We start from the raw sequence: 17,514 nt of genomic DNA on the forward strand, positions 1-17,514 counted from the left end.
TATCCTTATGGAACAGCTGAAGACAATTTTATTGTTAGTTCATGTACGGTTTATGTAGAGGTCGTGTTTTTTTTACAATTTGTTTCCCGTTATAACAGCCATTTAAAACCTCGTTTGTTATACCATAGATAAAACATAGTCCGTTTATCTATGGTTATACGGGATTGAGGTGGGTGATTGAGTCCATTGATGTATAATAACTCCGATGTATATTGTGAGTTAGTGTGCACCGTTTAAGTCATCGTCCTCGGTGGTGAAGTGGAAGCGTTCTTGGCTGATAATCTGAAGGTGCCGGGTTCGAATCCCGCTGGTAGAACTAACTTTTTGTCTAATTTTTTTCATTATCAGCAAGTTTGGTTAGTTTGGTTAGGTCATGACAGTTTAAAAATTTAAGCCATTTATAGTTTTATTTTATAGAAAGCACTATTTTTTTATTAGTAAACCTTCATTCGATTTTTTCATTATCAGCAAGATTGGTTAGGTTATGACAGTTTAGTTTTATAATTTTAAAAAATAAGAGAGAAATTTTATAATTTTTCTTAATTTTAAACTAATAGTGACATCAAAATTACTGTCCTCTACTACAGCGCTGTTTACGGAGGAATTTTTAACTGAACTATGATGTCATCGTTGCCTCATTTATAACTCCCGTAAGTCAGTCCCCATTGATTGCAATTCGATTTTGAAATAGTAGTTTACCTCTATAGTCCAGGATCTGAAGGGGGTTGAGCATGCATGAAAAGGGTGACGCAATTTTATTTCTGATTGTTGTTATAGGCACTATAGTGATCACGAAAACGCATGTCGTCGCCCAGTCGCCCCCCAGCGTGGTCGACAACCCGGGGGGGGAGGGGGGCAATATGGCGGGGGCGCCGTTTACTAAAACGCCTATAACTCGAGAACTATTCTAGGTAGAACATTGCAATAAACGCCAATTTACTCAAAAAATTATGATCTTTAAAAATGTTAATGTAGTGAAATTCGTATCTTTGATGGGTTTTTAGTTATTTTATATTGAAGCTAAAAATCAATATGGGGTTTTGGGGTTAAAATAGGGTTTTCCCATTTTTGACCCTAATAACCAAACAATTTCCAATTTATTTCTTAACCCATTTTGTAGAGCTTAAAAAAAGAAATAATTTAGTATAGCAAAGGGCTGTCGTATGCCTAACGGTTATGGATATAGTTAAAAAAAAACTTAAATTCAAAATACCCGTGTTATTTTTACGGAGAATCAAAAAACGGTTGTAGTTTGCTTATATATGGATATATTATAATCAAATTTGGCAATTTTGTTTATTTCATACTAAGCTATCAACATTTCAATATAAAACTCACCTCAATACCTTCCCTGTAGCAGCAAACCTAGGTACTCATTATAATTCATTTTATTTAAATAGGAAATAAAGCTGACAGTTTTCAGGGAATATTTGAGTATAATATAATATTGAGTCTGCAGGTTTACTGCGGCAGGGGTACTTTTTAAAGCAACCGAAATTACAAGTACCAAGAGACACCTTTTAAGGATAAACATAGCTTTTATGTTTGTAGATCTATGAATAAAAAAAATTGATGAAAAATTAGGAAGAAATTAGGGAAAACTGTTCTTTACTTAGGTTATTTTTACTTTACAATTAAATTTAAATATAAATGCTGGGACATTTCATAATAGTATTATGAGATATCAAAGTGTTGTAGGTTATATTGTTTCACATACCGTACCTTTAGTTTGACAATATGGGCTGCAATGTTGATAACAGTGACCGAAACTACAAAAAGAGTTTGAATGTTGTATAAAATAATTTCCTTTAGAATAACGAACAAAATATACTTTATATAAAAAAATTCTTTTTATTTTAACAAACTATATTTACAAGCATTGTAATAGTGATACACGTCTTAATACATCATTTCCCATTAAGACATTTTTTTATGAAGTTGTATGTTTGTAACTTGAGTTTTTTCTCTCGTTCATTACACAATATATGTAACTACACTTATTCTTCTTCTTCAGAATACATTTTAGTTAGTGGGTTTTTGCAATTGTCCTTACAAGTGCAATAACTACAGCAAGATGAATGGCTTACAAAGCATATACAAGACGTTTTTTGCAGTTTTTACACGAGCAAGGTGGGATTAAAGTGTCTGGCTTTGTCATCAATAGGGGCTTTAATGCCTTATTTTCATCCAAGAAAAAACCAAATTGTGTCAAGTCTAAAGGCTCCACAAATGGAATAGTGGAATTTTGCCAATAGTACAGTTGAGCGGTGCACCGAAGGATATGTTGGCGGAATGAGTTGGATGTGCAAGGCAAACAACCAATGTCATTTACTGCTGATGGGGATGACAAGAAATGAATATATCGGCTTTAAAAACAAGTAATTCCCTTTTTCTTAATAATTTTTAAGTATACAACTTCTAGTTGTCGAAGTTGAGCATCATCTACGTCTTGTTTATATAACAGGTGGAGCGTATCTAAGACAAATTCTGATTTTTTTGCTAAGTTGAAAGCATACTTTTTAGTACCTAGTTTACTTGTTGAGTCACAGCCGGTAAATGCATGTAGAGCTGGTAGTAATTTTTCGTTCAGTGCTTCGGAAGCCATCAATAAATTACTGCTTAAGAAGTGCTTGACCTAATACGGTATGTATTTGCTGATGAAACCAATCTAACTTTAGCGTAACCACAAATTATGGACATTTTACTGAAACGTCAGCTTCAGCAAGCGTGAAAGAATATTAGTGACAATTAACATGAGATTTATTAAGAGCATTGTGCATGTAATCAACCTTAAAGTTAAGAATATAATGGAAACTCCGTGTACAGTATCGAAACTTACAGATGGAGATGGATTGGCATATAAATAAATACCCCCGTCGCAACAAACCTGCATACTAAGCGAATTTCCATTCACCCGGCTTGATTTCTACTAAAATATTCCCTATAAATTTTCAGATTTATTTCCTATTTAAATAACATTAATTTTAGTGAGTAGTTAGGTTTGCTGCTACGGGGAAGATATTGAGGTGTTTTTTTTTTTTTTTTTTATTGAAATATGATAGCTTAGTATGAAATAAGCCAAATTGCCAAATCTGATTAAAATATATCCATAAACAAGCAAACTAGAACAGTTTATTTATTCTCCATAAGAATAACATGGGAATTTTAAATATACAAATCTTTTAATTTTCTCCGTAGTCAATGAACATTCAAAAAAACTTCCATATACTAAGTTATTTGTTTTTTTAAGCTCTTCAAAATGGTCTAGAGAGAAATTTAGAAATTTATAGTTTTTAGGGTCAAAAATGAGAAAAACCCATTTTACCCCATAAAACCCCCCATAAACCCCTGATCCCATGGTCCGATTATGCTGGTTCACGAACTCGTTCGAATAAATGTAGATTTACACGTTTGTACCAAATTTCATCAAAATCGGATCAATTTTGCTCAAGTTATCGCGCTAACGGACACATATATAAATATATATATGAATAAATATATTAAATATTTAAGTAAATAAGGACAACTGAGCACCCTGAATATTATATTTTATAAAAAGAAGTGACATGTTTCGGACATTAGTCCATTTTCAAACTTCAAAATTACATTAAACACTTAACTGTTGTTTATATTGTTTGTTTGTAAATAAATATAATTTTTATATACAGATGATTTATAGAACTAGACAGGATTTGGAAAAACTTTTTTTATAAAAATTATATTTATTTACAAACAAACAATATAAACAACAGTTAAGTGTTTAATGTATTTTGAAGTTTGAAAATGGACTAATGTCCGAAACATGTCACGTCTTTTTATAAAATATAATATTCAGGGTGCTCAGATGTACTTATTTACTTAAATATTTAATATATTAGCAGCCCTATTACGTGAACACCTAAATTAAAATATAAATATATATATATGAATTTGAACGGATGGTGTTTTTGGCCTCTGGGGACCTCAAAACGAAAAAGTTAATCGGTCCCGGGTCTAGGTCTTACCATGAGACCTACGGTAATAGCTTATTCCCTAAATGGGAAATTCGCTAAAAGAAAAACATATGGTGAAAATTAAATTATTCTATAAAAAAATAACAGTGAAAATATTGAATTGTTGTATGCAATATATAAATAACATCCTAGATAATAAATAACATTTATTTTAATCACGGGATTTTATGTAAAAACATTTATAAATAAATGAATGAATGAATAATTTTTTCGGAAGGTAAATGGGAAGTGGGAGAATTAGTGATGAGTGAGTCAGTCTGTCAGTCAGTGAGGGCTTTGCCTTATATATATATAGATTTAATTGTAAAGTAAAAATAACCTAAGTAAAGAACAGTTTTCCCTAATTTCTTCCTAATTTTTCATCAATTTTTTTTATTCATAGATCTACAAACATAAAAGCTATGTTTATCCTTAAAAGGTGTCTCTTGGTACTTGTAATTTCGGTTGCTTTAAAAAGTACCCCTGCCGCAGTAAACCTGCAGACTCAATATTATATTATACTCAAATATTCCCTGAAAACTGTCAGCTTTATTTCCTATTTAAATAAAATGAATTATAATGAGTACCTAGGTTTGCTGCTACAGGGAAGGTATTGAGGTGAGTTTTATATTGAAATGTTGATAGCTTAGTATGAAATAAACAAAATTGCCAAATTTGATTATAATATATCCATATATAAGCAAACTACAACCGTTTTTTGATTCTCCGTAAAAATAACACGGGTATTTTGAATTTAAGTTTTTTTTTAACTATATCCATAACCGTTAGGCATACGACAGCCCTTTGCTATACTAAATTATTTCTTTTTTTAAGCTCTACAAAATGGGTTAAGAAATAAATTGGAAATTGTTTGGTTATTAGGGTCAAAAATGGGAAAACCCTATTTTAACCCCAAAACCCCATATTGATTTTTAGCTTCAATATAAAATAACTAAAAAACCATCAAAGATACGAATTTCACTACATTAACATTTTTAAAGATCATAATTTTTTGAGTAAATTGGCGTTTATTGCAATGTTCTACCTAGAATAGTTCTCGAGTTATAGGCGTTTTAGTAAACGGCGCCCCCCGCCATATTGCCCCCCTCCCCCCCGGGTTGTCGACCACGCTGGGGGGCGACGACATGCGTTTTCGTGATCACTATAGTGCCTATAACAACAATCAGAAATAAAATTGCGTCACCCTTTTCATGCATGCTCAACCCCCTTCAGATCCTGGACTACTACGACCGTTTTTTAAAGTAGCCGTTTGCCGTTTCAGTACAGTTCTTAGAATTGAAAAGTATCTCATAACAGCATTGTTTACTTTCATAACAGCATAGTTTTACTCATAACAACTAACATTTAGTTCAGCAGATTCTTTAACGAGAAAATGCATTAAAATCCAATTATCAAAAAACTGCACTTAGTTAATTACAATATTTACTATCTATATTTACCTGGATAAAGACAGTTTAATATCCACAAAACAAATTAATAATTAAATGCTATTCATTTCAATAAATTGGAAATATTCCCGCAGAACCACTATCTCTGAATATATTGAATTTATCTGAATACCTTTGAATTTTGTTTTTAACTTTTTCTACATAAAAAGCTACAACTTTGTGCTTGAAAAAAGAAGGTTAAATTCAGTTGATCGCTTCGGGATTACGTTAGGACTCAACGTAAATGTGAACTTGATGAGAAAATTAAGAAAATTATGAATGAATTAAACGCATATATATGAGGAAACCCGTATTCGATATCAAGAAGTCACCTATGACGTACATATTTAATTATTACCATTCAAGAGTTGTATGACCTAGAACCGGTTCGGAGGCTGTTCCGGCAATCCCGATATCTCGTTTTCCTCATCCGAAGCTGCAAAACAAAAATATGACCCCGCTATGTGCGTAGGCCGTAGAGTATCTAATAAAGGAAGCAGGAAACTTTCACGGAAAGTATAGTTCTAACCAATTGACAAATTAATTTGTTAAGATCACTTATGTATTACATATATCCGGCGTTCAATTACGTATTTTTATGCTATTATCAATTACACATGTGGAATAAAGTTCAAACTTTTGTAGGTGGTGGTGAATTTACCAAAAAGGTGAGTGTAGAGTGAATTATGTATAAGCTTTGTTACTGACTATGATCATTTGGTTCTTTTCGAGATACCATTAAAAGCTTAGCTACTATAGGTAGGCCATATGTTTGTAACGCGATTGAACCCTAAATATGAAATTTATAGTTAAAAAAAGTTATTCAAATTATTCATCGAGGTTCGTGTTTGCTTATTTAAACTTTTTGATAATGTAGCCTAAATGCTGTATTTATTTTAGATTAAGACATACATTTCACATATTTTTGACAGTTTCAGCTGCCAAATCCATAGAATTTTGAATAGTGATCAAGTAGACGTCCCAACCATAACTATTTAATAACATAGCGAATTTCCATTTACTGGCTGGATTTCTACCAAAATATTCCTTTAAAATTGTAAGATTTATTTCCTATTTCAATCACATTGACTTTAATGAATACCTAACTTTGCTGATACAGGGAAGGTATTGAGGTGTGTTTTTTATTAAAATGTTGAATGCTTAGTATGAAATAAACTAAATTGCCAAATTTGATTTAAATATATCCATTAACAAGTAAACTGCAACAGTTTATTTTTTTCTTCGATAAGAATAACATGGGGATTTTTATTTTTTTTTTATATTTCCGTAATCATTAGTCATACAACAACGCTTAAATATATATTTCTTTTATTTTTTAAGCTCTACAAAATGGTCTGGAAAGAAATTGTAAAATTTTATGTTTTTAGAGTTAAAAAATGGGGAAAACCAATTTTTACCCCCTAACCCCCGTTCAAATAGTCCGATCATGCTGGTTCGCAATCTCGTTCGAATAAACGTAGGTTTACACGTTTGTGCAGAATTTAATCAAAATCGGATCGATTTTGCTCGATTTATCGTGCTAACGGACACACACACACTATGAATTTGAACGGAGGGTGTTTTTGGACTCTGTGGGACTTAAAACAAAAAAATAAATCGGTCCCGGGCCCAGGTCTCCTTTAATGGGAAATTCGCTAAAATGGGAATGGAATGCCCTGATCACAGCGAGAACCTTCTTATGTCTTCTGTGACGTACTTTTTTTAAATACTTTTCTTTGAAATGGCGACCATACAAAGTAGGTATTTTAAGCCAAGTATGAATGGAGATGAGTGTATGATGAGTGGCGCGATCTTGTAGTCTTGTTAGTGACTAAGGCCGACATATTCCTTAGACACATCTGTTAATTAATAGCCCATACAGCTAATGGCGACTAAGGGACCTACAGTTTAAATAGTGGAATCCGAACTACTTTTTTCCTTAGATAACAATCAATGGCATTTTGGTAACTGTGACCTTTCTTTGTTGATTTGTTTTACTTATTAACTGACTTCAAATGGCGGTATTTTTGTTTAAGCAATATACCAGCACACTCATATGTAAGCATATCTTTTGAACATAAAATCATATAGGTACGGGGCAGTATTTTCAGGTGCATTAGCACCATTTTGGTATCGTACCAGGTAGATTTGACGTTTTCACCAACTGTGTTTAGATACAGACTGTTAGTACACCTAGCGGTACTGAATATAGTTTATAACTTATACAGTGGATGTACAACAATATAACGGATTTTTTCTTCCGCATGTTCATCCTAATCTACGATTTATAATTTTTGTTGAAGTTCTCTTATCACAGAACGTTCTCCTCAAGGAAAAGAAATATTAACAAAAATCAACAGAAAATACCTTTACACGCTTTAAAACAACACTAGCCACCTGGCTCTATACCTCTTTGGGTACTTACGTATTATACGGAGGCCACTTATTTTACAGCGCGCTGCGGTGGTTAGGTTAGGTTGGTCTATTATAAATATGTTTGTAGAACTTTCCTACTTTCGTTATGAATCGAACCAGACAAGTCATAAAAGCTTCATGATGACCAAACCTAACCGCCGCAGCGCGTTGTATAAGGGTGGCCTCCGTATAATACGTAAGTACCCCTCTTTGACAATAGTACCACTATGTACTCAGCTTAAATAAATTTAGTTCTTTTCTCGATGACCCCCATGTATTTTTGTGTAATGGAACTAGGAAACTGTGACTGGATTTTCTGGACTCATCCCTTGGTAAAGCTTGGTAAGTTGTCAAGCAGTTCGCGCGTATTAGCTCCATTAGGTTGGACGGATCAATGCAAGTCAGCTGTGTTCCGTGTTTGGGACAGTGTCGGGCCGTCGCTATGTGAAACAGGTGAGTACAGCTCGTGAAGTGAGTTGGTATTTCACATTTTACCTTTTACTACGAATATAACTGGACAAAACTTTTCCCTGTAAAATGTGGCTAGTTTTGGAATACAAATTGCAGTATAATTCAGCCAAGTGAGCTGATTTCACAGATTTTTGTACGTCAGCTTTTTTTACCAATTCAAAGGACAACTTGTTGAAAGCCATTGCATATTTTATGTCACGTATCATAGGAACAAAAATCAAGTGAGGAAATTGAATTTTAGGCAAGATGTTCTGTAATTAGCTCATTTCAGCTATGTTCTTTTTGAATAAATATTGCGGCTACCGGTACCTGGTCCATGTAGATCAAATGTATTTTCCAGTATGCAAAAGTGAATTCTTTTACTCTATCTATATATTACAAGCATTGCCTATAATAGGCAAGCATGTTTCTTAAATACTTTTTTTCTCAGGTCGTGTGCATCATAGGGAAAATCTACGCATACTGTTAGAGATATTTTCCTGTTGGTGTGCAGAACCCCTATGTCCTCTATGTGCAGAACCCCTTTATATATTAAAATAGGCTCTAAAATAAGCACTAAAAATTAACAATTAACATGGACATTATGGGATACTGGTGACGAAATAACAACGCAATATAAACAGAAAATCAAAACAAATGGAAGAAATTCCCATCACCTGTTTTATTTACAGCGTAGGGTGAAAATGGAAAAGTCCGTACATTACATATTTTTGGTCGAGTATTCGACCACTGAACGACCTCTAGTAAGTATAATAAACTGAAGTTAACCGTGGTTTGTGAAACAATTCATGAAAAATACTGTGTTACATTTCACATCACGATAACACTTAAAAATCCCATTACCGAAAATCGTATTTACAAGTAAGTGTATTTGAGTAAAATTTTAGACATAATATTCAATTGGTTCATTCCCACTCATTTATTGGGCTTAGTGAGAAACTTTATTTTCTGGGTGAGTGAAATGAAGGATTGATGATTTTAGACATCCTTGATAGGATTTAAGTAAAATAAATTTTCGAATAATCAATTGATATGTTCAGAAAAAAACTAAAAAATATTAAATATTTCGAATGTGGTTAACATTGGAACTATAGACTCTTTGATTTATGTAATATATTTTAGTATAATACATTGTCTGTACGCTGAAATCTATGATAAAACATATTAAATTCAATAACTGGTAAGGGTGTTTTCCCTCTGTAATTCTTACACTGTTTGCATGCATTACATATTAGTGATCGGGTTGTGCTTTGAACCCGTTAGGTGCCGAGTAAATCCTTACACAGGGGACGGTAAGCTAATGCGTAAATGGATATTGTTTGGCAAAACATTCTATTTCCCTTGGTCCTACCTTAAAGATATTTGTCAATTCTTTACTCTGAAACATCATTTGAGTTGAACATTATGTTGCACAAACTGTTATTGCCTTTTCTCTTTCAGAATGAAGAAAAATGACCTCGAGCTGAGAAAAAGTTGGAAATTGTGAATGGCCGATAGTGAAGGAAACACTGAGGAAGATTGGGAAGTTTTTCGTGTGCTGACAGAACCTTTGGGAGAGGATCAAGAAACCGTAAGTAGATCTCGCATGAGTAAAACTTCTAGGATAAAATTTACAGTTTGTGTAATCTCAAAATGGCGTCTTTAAGTGTGAAAAACATATTTTGTAACCCACTTTTTTGACAAATATCTTATCGACTGAGCTATTGTAGAAGTTCGTTAAGTGAACACGGAATCAGTGGTTATTTAAAATACTAACCATAATTTTTCGTCTGATTTAATATAAAATGTATTTATGGTTTTGTTGTTATTGCCACTTGCACAAATTTGTTATGAATAAACATCGGTGTGCCAAATTTTGAGATTTTATTAAAAGATGTTTTGATCCAAAGGCTCAAAGAGTCATAATTTCGATTGGCCCTATAGTTATAAAGTATGTAAAAAAAATCACAAAAACGACACGTTTACCTTACATGAAACATTATGTAGGTGACAATACTATTTAGGTATTACAAATAGTTGGCTTATCAGGATTAAACATCTGAAGCGCCTCTTCCATAAACTAGTGGAAATTCAAAAAAATCCCTCGTCTCAATTTTTTTTTGAATCAGTAGACATATTTTAATAACACTCCTTAAGAAATCTCGGTTTTTGAAACCTCTGCTACATCTCAAACTCTAAGGCCAGTTGGTTATAAAATAGTTGTAATTGTTTATCTTTTGAGTCTAATCGAATCAACAGTGTTGAGTGTACAATCTGGATTCAAATGGTGTCACGTAAATCGGATTACGTTTTGGATTGACTGTCAAAAAAACAGGTGAAGCAAAAATGCGTGGCATTCGTTCTAGAGTACCTGGTTCTAATCCCACCAATCACCAAAGGATGTCATGATAATTCTGGATTCCGTTACGAAATCTTTTGTAAGACCAGATCTTTTGTTTGTATACACTCAACTAAGTCTATTAACCAGACATAGTATCTTTCTCCATTCTAATCCCACATTTACTCATTGTTATTCAAATTTTTTTATTTGAATAAAAATTATATTGGTAAAATTAGGAGCTTCAGACTTTTTATAGAGAATTTCTTTCCGCTGAAATGTTTACGAAAATTCAAATTGGTTTACTAAAACGTGCCCAAACATACAATTGGCTGAATCAAATAATTGTTGAGTTAATCGGTTCGGCGATCACCTATAGTGGAATAGAAGTTGTGCGTACCCGAGGCCTATGGGTCGATGGCTGTATGCACGCAACACGGGTAAAATAACTTCAACTTCTCCCAGCTACACCATCAACTAGAATCTCTAGACTCACTACGGTACGGTACGTGATTACTGAAGCACGTTCTTGTAAATTATATAATTGAACAAAATGTTTTGTCTGTGTGTTGCTTGAATTTCTATGTAGGGAATATGCTATTACCGTAGGTCTCATGGTAAAGAGCTAGACCCTGTTTACTGTTTCGTTTGATGTCCCTAGAGGCTAAAAAATAACTCTAGTAAAAATGTTTACAACGTGTAAACGTACGTTTATTTGAACGAGTTTGCGAACCAGTATGATCGGACTCTAGGGTTTTATGGAGAAAATGGTATTTTCTTATTTTTGGTACACAAAACATAAAAGTTTGCAATTTTTCCAAACCATTTTGTAGCTCTCAAAAGGACAAAACATTTTTATTTAAGCGTTGTATGCTTAATGGTTACAGAGAAAATTAAAAACAAAACCGTAATTTCCATATTATTTTTATGGAGGATAAGTACGTTTGTAGTTTGCTCGATTATTGTAATCCTATATTTTGATCACATTCGGAAAATGTATTGATTTAGTATCAAACCTATTAATATTTCACTATGAAACAGACTTTACTACCTTCTCCGTATTAGGAAACCTAAGTAAAGTACTCATTAAACACCCTAAGGAATTCACATAGTTTTTATGGAAATATTTAAATGGCAATCCAATGAGGCAAGTGTAAATTCGCTTAGTCTGCAGGTTTGCTGCAGTGGGGGTCTTAAAAAATTAATTTCCTGGTTGTTAAATCGAGTCTTTTGTCGATTTAAGTGCAATGTCCGTTTGTCTGTGTTGTAGCGTTCGAGTAGTTTGTGTTTTGCGGTAGGGGACTTTTTATCAGTATTCTTTGCATATACATATAACAAAATGTTTTAGTCTTCTTAAAAACTATATTTGCACCTTGGAATCAAAATTAAAAAATTTCAAGGGAATTAACAAATAAAACTTAATAGGTCGAGGCCTACACTTTTAATTTTTATCTTTTCCTCGATTTCCAAATCTGGTCGAGGTGGCTTACATATTTAACAACTATTTTGTGACAGCGGCGACGTTTATAAGTTAGCATTACAATTGTCATGTATTGTCAATTTTGTTAGTTTTTGGAAACAAATGTCAAACTTAATTAAAAGAGCGTTCTGTTAATGTTCAATTGAGAGTTTAGCAAACCTTAATAAACAAGTGTACGAGATGGAATCTCTTTACCATCTTGTAAGTTTCGTGACCTGTAACTTTACTACCAAAGTTTACCGGAGCGTTCGTGTCTTACTTTTGTATACATACTGAAACAATTTTTGCCGAAGCCGGAGTGCCCTTGGCCTATCTAGGGGTCGAGCGCTCGCGGGCTGGCACCACGCACAAGGCACAACTATGCCTATTGATTTCGCATCTTTGCTGCTTTTGACGATTGTACTGAATTTTTAAAAAATAATCACACAAAATCAACCGATATGCAAAATTGTATGAAATTCAACTAAGGATACAGAATATATTTTTTGTTTGTTTAAAGAATTTATTGTTAACTAATGAGACTTTTTGGTTGTATTTATGTTTATTCGCATTATTTATTTGCTTTCGTGACGATTTATTTATTTGTGTAATAATTTTAGCTGACCTTCCATTATTAATTTTGGTAATACCTTTTGAACGAGTTGTAGAACAAAAATATAATCCGAAAATATCTAAATTGCTGTGTAGAAAGGTCAAGAAATAGTTATATATAAAAATAAATAAATAAAGATAGAGCTACAAAACTCTTAGCTCTAGAACGTTATTCAGTGATCCGCCCCCTTCTTCATGGGGGGGGGCTGCTAGGAATTGGAAGAAAATCTTAAACGTAAGCATAGGTTGATATGCGAATCAAATTAAATATCTGTGTTAGTAAAATACAATGCCACAAACCCTAGCTCTAAAGGATAACCGAGTCAAAAAGGATAGCTAATCCTTGAATTTGCGATGCAATAAATTATACGCTACCTCCTCAGAGAGTCACCCGTTGGAAGTCGGAAGAAAATCACAATCTTTAATTTGATGTTGATATGCACATAAAATCAAAGGTCTCGACCTATGCTTTCATCTGTTTTGTTTTTTAATATTAACCTGCCACGGGACTTTTTTCCACACTGCATAGTTTTGGATACTATTATTTAATGTAGAATATACAAATAATAACATACAAAAGCGTAGAACATATTTTTTTAAGTTTTGTAATAAAAACCTTACTTGTACTGGGACTGCGCAGATACACTTTCTTATCAAGGAACAAGGAACATTCAACATAAATATATGTTTAACATATATATTCATTGTATGTTAGAGTGGTGATCACAGGTAATACTTTTATTGTAAACTAACACAAGGATTATATTGTACAACTGTATAGCGAGTTTTCCCAAACCAAACTGGATTTGATACGTTTATGAACCCTATGTATTATTCGTTAGTAATGTTATTGACATTTTCGTGAGGAAGCAGTGTCACATCATTACTTTCTAGGAGCAATGTGTAGGTACAATAAAATAAATATATATACAGGGTGTTTCCAGATTTGCTGGACATATTTTGTGGACTTGTTACTTGGGCTAAGAAAAACATTAAATAACATATAAGTATGGATCTAAAATGCCTAGATTTCTGTCTGTCGGCCTGTTTGTGATTTTTAAAAATTATTTTATATCTTGGGCATTTTTCAAGATAGAAATTTTGAGATTTGTATAAATGTGTAGTTTGGAAGGTAAAAAGTGCTTTAAAAGTTTTGCCGTTTCAATATGGCGACTATTTAAAATATTTAATGAAAACCTTAAATATGAAGAACATTTTTAATAGCCCAAAAACAACGTTTGTCTTAGCTCAGGGAACAAGTCCACATAATATGTCCAGACAATTTGGAAACACTCTGTACTGTACTGCAAAAATATATATGTCAATATACAGGGTGTTCCGTAAGTAAACAGCCAAACTCCGGGAAATGGTTCTATGGGTCAAAATAAAGAGAAAATCAAGAATACAATTTTTCCCAAAATCGCTTCGTTAACCAGATATCCGCCATTTTGTACTTTTTACATAAACATTTTTATTTTTGGATTTTTCAACCAAACTTAATAAAACTTGGTACCTATGGAGGTTAAAGTAGAAGAGCCCCATATGTTAAAAAAAATCATCTTAATTCAATAAAAATTTCAAAATAGTGGCCATTTTGAAATTTTAAATTGAATCAAGATGATTAATTTTCTATGGGGCTCTTCTACTTTAACCAGCGACCACAGAATTAAAATAGACCGGGCATACCGAACGGTAGAGTGAAAAGTGGGTCGCCGGAAGACTGCCCCCCGGAAAACTACCCCCCCAAACAGGTCCCTACGTCATATTGACGTCAGAGACCGGGGGGGGGGGGGTAGTTTTCCAGTCACGGACACTCAAATTTAGTTGTCAAACAGTTCTAATCTAACCTAACCTAACGAACCAAACTTGCTGTAACATTTCAAAATTCTGTTTTATATTCACCACATGACTTTTCTATTATCCAATGGAATTACTCGAATTAAAATTAAAATTAAATAGCATGATTTGTCTAGGGGGGGTAGTATTCCAGTCGCGGACACGGCTTCCATATTGGTTAGTTGGCAGATTTTGTGACGTCACGTTTCACCTGGGGGGTAGTTTTCCGGGGGATAGTATTTCGCATCCCCAGTGAAGCCTGTCGCAACGCCTCGTACATATCCAACATGGCGGCCGCAGTGATGAGTCACCCAAGTACGGCGCGCGCGCGACTTTGCTTATTACAAAGCTTTGCTTAGCGAATCAGTCCTAAACTTTTTTCTAGTCACTGACACATTGTTAAGAACCAATAATGTAGTAGACGTAATGGTATCAAAAGTTAAAAAAAAATGTATTGGCCTTAACCTGTTTCCAAATGATCATTTCTTGGATCAGGATCCTATTGATAATCATTTTTTATTGTTAACTAAGGTAATTTGTAAAAATTCTTCACAATCAGAATACATCACCACACAAAAATTCACAATGAAACACTTCACAGACAGAGAATCAGAAACCACCTTACAAAAGCAATTACTTTTATGGGACAGTAAATCGAAGTAAACAAAATATTTATTCAAGGTACGGTACCATAAAACAATTAACAACAATTACAACAATTATTAACGGTAAATTAAAACAATTAACTATTGTTAACTAAATGTACAAATGTCTCGACTTAGCTTTTCAGATGTGTCTTCCCTTACAGAAAGTCTTGGAAGAGGCTTGTTTCTTAGGATCCACTGCAGAAGACCTCCTATTGTATAACATCAATAATGCAATCGCTGTTAACACAAGTGGAAAATGTGTTTGTCTTAGATTTAGGACTCTTTCCAGCAACAGAAGTGTTAGTTACACTTTCCATTTGGCTTGTAGATCCCCCACTCATTTCTGGTTCCCTGATAGAAGTGTGAAAAGTCCCTGTTGACACTACAGTAACTCTGAGAGAGGTACCCATCAGTTTGTCTATCCAAGTTCGGAAACTGCTTCGTATCTGTGAAGAGTAAAGACCCAACAAAACAAACAATATCATGTTATATAGGTTCAAATAGCAGAAAACATCTCCAGGCTTAATGATCTTGAGACTAATAAGTAAATATCCAACTGTAAAATATATCAGACGTAAGAATGAATAGAAAAGAGCTAATAAATGCCGCAAACAGGCGGTCTTGAACATCCATTGTGTCAGTTAACCGTACTGTAAGAATATGATGTAAAAAATGTAGGTGTTATTAACTAAACAATCTTCTAAAAATTAACTAATCATTCATCAAAGATTTGTCATTTGATAATGTTTATGTTTATGATTTTTTAATATAACAGATGTTTATTAAATCAGCACAAAACAAATGTTATAGAGGAAACAAGCAAAGAGTATCAAACATATGTTAATATAAATATTGATATTATGTGGTTGGTAGACTAAAAATGCTACCAACAAACATATAATACCTTCCTGGGTATATAATTCGGAGTCCCGAAGCTGGGCTAAACACAGCAGTCAAGCCGGCAAGTAGAGGCCGGGCGTGCGTTCAAGTTGCCGCGACCCGCATGAACGAACCTTGTGTTATACCTGTTGTATTATCAAAACTACAGTAGCTATTTAAAAAAAAAAATAAGTTTCAGAAAATATAGTATGCTGGCTACATTTCTCTCGCTTACATAACGCACCTGCCTTAAAAACAAAAAAACTTCCTCGCAATGAAACTTTTTGATGTCACCAATTAAAATGTATAAAACAGTTTAATTATATTCAATTTTTATAATAGCAAACTATTTTAATTTTCTGATTATAAACCTACCATTAGCATCCTACACTAATCTATAGCAAGTATGTAAAGTTTCAAAGCATTTTGAGTATGTTAAGGTAATAAAACAACAGTGTAAATGAAATGGGAGTACTGAACATTTTACACTTCTCTAGGCCCGCTGTACGTTTCTATACATATCCAAGATGGCGGACATGGCTTCAATTCCCGCAATGTAAAGGCGTATATTTTAATTCTGTGGTCGCTGGCTTTAACCCACACAAGTTTTATAAGGATCAGTTGAAAAAATAAAAAAATAAAAATGGTTATGTAACAAAAATACAAAATAGCGGATATCTGGTTAACGAAGCGATTTTGAAAAAAAAAATGTATTCCTGATTTTCTCTTTATATTGACCCATAGAACCATTTCCCGGAGTTTGGCTGTTTACCTACGCGACACCCTGTATTATACTGTAATCCCATTTTCCTGCTAGGCTATTATTAACAAGTTTTGTTGCTCTCTATTTTGCAATTACCGTACTTAATTTAGATAAAACCATGTTAAAAATATAACTTTGTTTCAAATCTTGTAACTAATGTTTTACCTTTGGGGAGATCACTAGCGGTAGAGCGTGGAGTGCTGGGTTAAAATCCCGCCAATCACCGGTAGATTTTATCTATGCTACAATCCCGCAATCTTCGAGGCCTGAACTAATGCGTAAAACGGTTCTAGGACAGAGCCTAGCTGCATTGACTATGAATCCTTAGTCAATGCTAGCTGGCTCTGGCTGGGTTGGACAAAAATGGGGGATCCTATATGATTTACTTTCCAAACTGTATATTTCAATATTAGTTTGACGTTTCATGATTGACAGGGGGTGTATGAATCAATGTAGTCGCAATGGTTCGTGATCAGGCGACGCCAGGACAATGACATACCCCTCTGTAGGGTTGCCGTGGGAGGGGGTAAGACAAACCAAAGACAAAGGGTGGAAAACAAGAACAGTCGTCTGTGGAAACGAAGGAGGAATGCACGAAAGTTTTGACTTGTAAAAATGTGACAGTGACATAGCTACATCGAGCGTGACAAAGTGTTCTGATAGGAAATTAAAGAA

The 17,514-nt window shown here is 33.6% G+C and overlaps 1 protein-coding gene across 1 annotated transcript in view; it reads left to right on the forward strand.

Moving 5' to 3' along the window:
- The first annotated feature begins 9,801 nt into the window (after positions 1–9,801).
- Positions 9,802–17,514, forward strand: part of LOC128985518 (coiled-coil domain-containing protein 170-like) — an 83,177-nt gene continuing 75,464 nt past the window's right edge. The window contains exon 1 of the mRNA XM_054405102.1: positions 9,802–9,896. Within this exon, the coding sequence (XP_054261077.1) occupies positions 9,813–9,896 (84 nt within the window). The 5' untranslated portion in view covers positions 9,802–9,812. The remainder of the gene's footprint in view (positions 9,897–17,514) is intronic.

This window comes from Macrosteles quadrilineatus, unplaced genomic scaffold (assembly GCF_028750875.1).
Source record: "Macrosteles quadrilineatus isolate MER2022 unplaced genomic scaffold, UCM_ALF_1.0 Scaffold_2__2_contigs__length_208266976, whole genome shotgun sequence".
Lineage (NCBI taxonomy): Eukaryota > Metazoa > Arthropoda > Insecta > Hemiptera > Cicadellidae > Macrosteles > Macrosteles quadrilineatus.